Raw genomic sequence first — 7,006 nt, forward strand, 5'->3', positions numbered from 1 at the left:
AAACGCTTTTGCCAAACCACAGTAGTTTGGGCCATTCAGAGTCCAACGAGGAACATCTTGATGCACGTGATAGACAGTGGTCGACAAATGTTTCATCCAATCACCTGCAAGAATATTTTTTAAGTGCCTGCCGATACTCCAGATGGTTCTGTGAAACAAACCATCCGGGAAGTTTAAGCAGAAGCCTGATCACTGGACTCACCTTGAAGGACTCAAGGCTCTGCTGAAACTCCTCCAGGTCTCGCTCCGCAGTCTGCGTCCTCCCCTGGACCAGTCTGTGGGTCTCCTGGAGCTGGAGCTGAGAACGGGGGAAGAGATAGAGAGAGAGAGAGATGGAGAGCGGATGAGATGTAAGGAGAGAGAGAGATGGAGAGGGGGACAGAGGTAGAGAGAGATGGAGAGGGGATGAGATGTAAGGAGAGAGAGAGATGGAGAGGGGGACAGAGGTAGAGAGAGATGGAGAGGGGATGAGATGTAAGGAGAAAGAGAGATGGAGAGGGGGAAAGATGTAGGGAGAAAGATGGAGAAAGATGGACTTTTAAGTGCATTTCCTGAAACTTGAAACTACAAGAGATGTGTCAATAAAAGATGTTGGGTGCGCCATGTGTGTTTGTGTGTGTGTGCTTGTGCGTGTGCTGTGCGTGTGTGGTATGTGGGGGCGGGGGGGGCAAACGTAACAACAACAATGTTGTTCTGAAGGACTAATGGTTGAAATTCAGCTTGTTATTACAAAAGTGTTATTATCTCTGACTATCTTGTAACACATAATTATTTGTCAAATAAATCGCCACCTAATTTGATATCTTGAGACATTGAAACAAAAGATAAAAATGTGTTTGGGACGTACTGTATTGCAATAAAACACTGCCAGTAGAAACGAGTATATCCATTCCTATTAAGACAGCGGTAATCAACAGGTGGGTGAGCAGAAGGATTTACCCGTCTCCTGGCTCTCTGTCCGTCCACGTTGTGGATCTCTTCGTGGTCAGCCTCGCACAACAGACAGTCCCCGGTCCACTCCTCCGCGACCTCCCCATCCGCTCCGGTTCCGCTGGGCTCCAGGCCGAGGCGGTGTTGTGCACACAGCCGGTCCGCCAGGCACTCCACCGCGGCCACCAGCTTGTGGCGCCGTAGGGTTCCGACCTCCCGGTGGGGCAGGACGTGCATCTCACAGAAAGACGCCAGACACACCAAGCAAGACTTGACCGCTTTCAGTTTACTATCAATCGGGCAAAAGTCGCAGGCGACGTCCCCGACCCCTCCCATGTAATGGTCGGGCGACGCTGTGGAAAGAAAAGACGCTTCGCTGCTCAGTTTGAGTTTGTCCACTAGCTCGGCCAGCACCGTGTTCCGCCGAAGCACCGGTCTCGGGCTGAACGCATCCCGGCACTGCGGACAGCTGAACTGGCTGGTCGCGTCAACTTGGTCCCAGTACTTGTTGATGCAGCGCATGCAGTAGGTGTGTCCGCAAGGAATGGACACTGGGTCGTTCAACACCTCCAGACAGATCGGGCATCGGAACTGACTCTCCGTTACAGAAATATTGGCTTGTGCCATTTTGTAACGGGGCGCAGAACCGCGCCTAGCAGACCTTGATGTTAACCGGTATGTCTTCCGTTATGATGAGCTTGATGAGTCTGTGTTGTGGTTATTGTCGCTTCAATTACCTACCCAGCAGGTTTGGGATATATGACAGCAGCGGGGCAAGGCTTCTGAAAACACACTTCCTGTTTAGACTTTAGTACTACTTTTCAAAATTAAAGTCCTGCGTGTGTATTTGAAGGTGTGAAAAGAAGTGTAGTAAGGCTAAAATAATTAAAATGCCATATTAACAGTGGTGCATGTATGCTACATATTACAGGCCAGTAAAAAATGTGCATGGCGGTACTTTGTCTTCATGTTTTGATTTATGGAAAAAATGGAACCAAACATACTGTTACATTATATGTTATTTGCTATCCTGTAGGTAACATTATTTTTTGTATTTGCATTTTTTGTCATCTTTATATGTTCTTTAACCGCACACACACACGCACATACACACACACACACACACACACACACACACACACGCATGCACACACACACACACACACACACACACACACACACACACACACACACACACACACACACACACACACACACAGGCAACATATCGAGAGGAGATGCAGATGCGTTTTCTTCCTGTCTTCTAGGAAACACATTTTATGTATCGCAAGTTTTCATATTGGGATATCATTGAAGTTTTATTTTGCTATTTCTTAACACAGATGTTTTCTAAGATTATCCAACGTTTTTAAACACCTTTTGAAACGACTATCTAAAATTGTAAAACCAATTCTAATGTAATAGAGTCCTTACATTAGAATTGAATCAACCCCTTGTCTGTGTCGTGCGTTTGGGCTCCCCTAACCACATGCAGTAACAATCTACAGTTAATGACGAGAAGGCTTTCTGCAACCATCATCCCCTCCATATATCTAATATAGACAAACATTAACCCAGCACGATAAAATCCAAGTCTTACAAACTGATGCCAAATGAAAACCTCTCAGCGAACGAAGGAGACACAAACACAACTACTCAGTGAACAGGTGAATGACTGTAACTGTAATTGCATGCTCAGCTTAGTGAAGATGTGAGGGTAACAAGGGCGACCTCTAGTGGTGGACTAAGGGACAGGACCGCTGAGGAAGTCAATCTTCACGAGCTACCACCAACACCGTTATCATCACAATTGTATTTTATTAGTGTTTAGATTGAGTATTGGAAAAACAGCATGAGTGAAATATTTTTATATTATTTTTATTATTATCAAAAAGCATCAGTATAATTGAAGCTGGGAACCAAGTTCTTTAAATGGTAACTTTTGATGTCATTCTAGATTATAAAATACTGTTATGGTATAACTGATATTGTTCAACATACAAAAACAAATTCTAAATTTTCCTCAAGCTACAATGTTGAGACATGTCTGACAGAGTGCCTGGAAATAAACCTAAAGAGAAACAGCTCCATTCAGACAATGACCTCATCGGTACCAGCGTGCATTGTGTTGCCAGGGGCAACCCCAGGGGAGTATAGAATGGGTAAGGTTAATACCCATTGCGCACTAACGCTAATAATAGCCACATATGTTTGTTGCCAAATAAATGATGTCCCATTAGGCAAGCCTCCATGTCATCAATGTTTGCTTTGGTTAGCTCACACACCTGACCAGCAGTTGGTCGTCATCCATCTATAAATACTATATCTCTCTTTCTTTCCAGCTCTCTAATGTTCACACACACACACACACACACACACACACACACACACACACACACACACACACACACGCACGCACGCACGCACGCAAGCACGCAAGCATGAACGCACACAGTAGGCTGTGTTATACTTCATTTTTATCACATCATACACAAACACATAAAAACAACATTTTCCTGTAACCCATAATCCTCAAACAGTCAACACACACACACACACCTGACCCCACAGAGCCCCCCTCCCAGTCCCAGCCCAGCCAGCTTTGAGTGCTGCCCAGCTCAGCTTATCTCTCCCTGGGCAGGCAGGACTGAGGACAAAGCCCCCCAGAAGGAGGTCTGCTCCCTGGACTCCAGCAGGGGCTTTTTGTTCATAGCTGGGGCATGCAGAGGAACTCAGCTTTAGAGAAGGGAGCCCATTCCAGTTAGGCCGTAACACGATCCTGGGTCTTTCCTACAGGGTGTGCCCAGGGGCGTCTCTGGTTTACCTGGGGGACCTGTCGGGGCTTGGTAGAGGTGAGGGTGGGGCACCGGAAGAGAGAGTCACATAGGCTGGGCGTGAGGAAAGAAGGCAGGGGAGGGGGGGAGGAATGAAGGCAGCTGGTAGGTGGGAACGAAAGCGAAAGAAAGACAGAAAGAAAGAGAGGGAGAGTGATGGATGTAAGGGGAGACCGCTGAGAAAGAACAACTGAACAAAGATGGGGAATTGGGTCTGAGGTGAATTAATTGTATCACTCTGTATCACTCTCTGTGTGTGTCTCTCTCTCTCTGTCTCTTCATCTCTCTCCATCTCGCTTCCTCTCTCCACCAATCTTAAAGCAGATTTAAAATTAAACAAAAGGAAAGACGACAATGCTTATTTGAAAAAAAGTGTGAAAGTGAGGTATGATTAAATTATGTGACTAAATCATCACATAACGTAACATGAAAAAAATCCCTTTCCCCCCCCCCCCCCCCCCCCCCCCCCCCCCCCCCTCTCTCTCTTTCCCCTCATTGACACCACTTCACAGGGGGACTCAGATTGGAAACACAGTGTGAAGGTGGTTTAGAAGGGTTCAGTGTGTTCTGTGGGATCAGGTGAGCAGGTAACCTCAACCCCTCTTCCCTGTGTGGTCAAACTGCATTGACCTTTCTGAAGACCTTTCTCACTTCCAAAACGTACATCTCTATTTGATGTTTTCCGTATTTTATCCTGACCGTTGTTTGTGTTTGATTGTTTTACTTTTCATTTTTCATTTGTATATTTGTTTTTGTTATGTTCTCAATTTCATTGTAAATATTCTAGCAATTGCAACCACCAATTTCCTTTGGGACTATTAAAATTATAGTGTGACTTTATTCAGTGATTGTAAACCTACAAATATAACAGATGACTAAAGTGACTGAACAAATGACCTGGGTTCGATTCCCAGCGCTGCGGATTCCCATAGGTATGCGCTGACTCCTCCCCCATACAGCTGAGACCAATCCTCAACATGAGCACGGACAGCTCCTCCTATCAGGATGTCTACCTGTAAATGAGAGGCAGGGGAGTGTGGTTGGTCTCCCAGGTGGCAGGTTGAAACCCCAGAGCCGGGATGGGAACCTGCAATTTCAGTAGCTAGAAAAACAGCAGAAAAAAAATCCTTGTGTGTGTGAATTTACCTGGAAACTAAGCTCTTTCTTATTCTCATTTCTCTAATCCTGAATCAGAATCTGCCCACAGTGCGCCTTAAGGCATACACCAAGACACCATGACCCCATACCGATATTAAATCACTGAAAGGTCTTCTTTGAGCGTAGAAATAGTCAAATACATGCCGGGGTTACCCTTGGATGAATGTCAGTGTGACACATTCCCTTTTTGTATGCTTTTTTTTCCAATCAAAAACCTTACTACTATATAAAAGCAGGCCTGTCGCACAAGTTACTCAAGTTGGTCAGTGCGCATGTGCCAAGCAGCCTGCAGCTCACACACACACACACACACACAGCACACGCGAACGCACACATACACCGCACGCACGCATGCACATACACACCGCATACACAGTCTATCAATGCGCGATGTTCAAGAGAGTTAACACACGCAAGTGCCCCGGCCCAGAAAACATCTGTGGCAATGCGTTAAAATTCTGTGCTGAACAACTGTTCCCAGTTTTCACAGATATTTTCCAGTCCTCTCTGGATCAGTGCACTGTTCCACTTTTATGGAAAACATCAACTATTATCCCCATCCCCAAGATTTCTTCACCGACTGAGCACAACCACTACCGTCCTATAGCATTACCTTCATTGATAATGAAATGCTTTGAAATTTTACTAAGGACCAACCATCTACTAGACCCTCCGCAATTTGCTTATCAGTCCAGCAGGGGGGTTGATGATGCTATTTTAACTTTCCTACATCTTGTTTACACACACCTGGAAGCTCCAAAAAACACAAAATTATATTCTTCGGTTTCTCATCTGCATTCAACACCATCCACCCTAATACCCTGGCTAAGAGGCTGCATGACGACTTTGTTCTGGATGGAGGCCTGATACTCTGGCTCCTTGACTTCCTAAGTCAGAGGGTCCAACAGGTGAAGGTGGGCTCTTCTCTTTCTGATCAAAAGTGACTGAACAAATGACCTGGGTTCGATTCCCAGCGCTGCGGATTCCCATCGTTTTTAGTTTTCTATCTCCCCTTCTGAAAAAATCAGTTATAATCAAACATTGCGCCTACCAGCATAGCAAAACACAAGTCACGTGATCTTAAAGAGACAGCATCCCTATAACAGAATGAAAACATGTAAATAATTGGTGAATTTTGTCTATAGAGTCCACCACAAGACTACACTTTTTTCCTCAAATGTAATATTACTCTCCTCCTTGAGCCTCCCAAAATGTCTTTACACTTTGTTGCTCAAACTTAACATAACTCTCCTAGCTGTTTTATTTTTCTTATTTTGTGGAAATTCTATGTGGGACTGTAGGCTACTGCTGCCTGTCTTGGCCAGGACACTTGAAGATATGTTTAATCTCAATGATGATTATTATTTGAAATTAACCAATACTAGAAAAATATTACGAGCTACTTAATAATTGATTTGCATACATAGTATACTACACTTTCCATTTAACAATTACCCCTGTTACCCATGAATTGACTCATTTTATAATGTAATCAGATGCTCACACAATAGCTGCTTTCAGACACATGTGTAAGTCCTGCTATTCTCCTGATGGGCCGTATGTGTGACCAACATATCTTGACATGTGTACCCTGAAAATCTCCTAAATAATACTACCCCTGAGGTAGTATTTTCTCCGTAGGAAATGTAAATCACCTTATAAGTGAATGAGGAGTAGAAAGTCTAGAGGTTGAGCGCGCGAAACGCGCTCGCGGAAACTCTAGTTAATGTAATATTCCGTTTTAACGAGAAGCTCATCCTAAAATACTCATAACAATATTCATTGACTGATTAAATGTATTTATTGAATGCTTAACCCTCGCCCTTTCTTCTTTGTGCTTCAAAAGCAGATGACTTGTTGAACAGTTCCGAGTTGACACACTTTGTTGGGCGGTTGTCAGCGGAAGGAACAGGGCGGGATGTGTGTGTGTGTGTGTGTGTGTGTGCGTGTGTGTGTGTGTGTGTGTGTGTGTGTGTGTGTGTGTGTGTGTGTGTGTGTGTTTGTGTGTGTGTGTGTGTGTGTGTGTGTGTGTGTGTGTGTGTGTTGCTGATGGTGAGGTGAACACACTGACATCCAACGCTCAG

General features: G+C 44.7%; 1 protein-coding gene across 2 annotated transcripts in view; it reads right to left on the reverse strand.

The window, feature by feature from the left end:
* The window catches only part of LOC307070966 (E3 ubiquitin/ISG15 ligase TRIM25-like), a 9,648-nt gene extending 7,964 nt beyond the window's left edge, over window positions 1–1,684 (reverse strand). For both annotated transcript variants that reach the window (XM_079729773.1, XM_079729772.1), the window contains exons 1-2: window positions 940–1,684; window positions 203–298 (exon numbers count right to left, since the gene is read on the reverse strand). In XM_079729773.1, the coding sequence (XP_079585899.1) occupies window positions 203–298; window positions 940–1,557 (714 nt within the window). In that variant the 5' untranslated portion in view covers window positions 1,558–1,684. The remainder of the gene's footprint in view (window positions 1–202; window positions 299–939) is intronic.
* Between the last annotated feature and the right edge of the window lie 5,322 nt (window positions 1,685–7,006).

Source organism: Pollachius pollachius (genome assembly GCF_949987615.1).
Source record: "Pollachius pollachius genome assembly, chromosome: 2".
Classification (NCBI taxonomy): domain Eukaryota; kingdom Metazoa; phylum Chordata; class Actinopteri; order Gadiformes; family Gadidae; genus Pollachius; species Pollachius pollachius.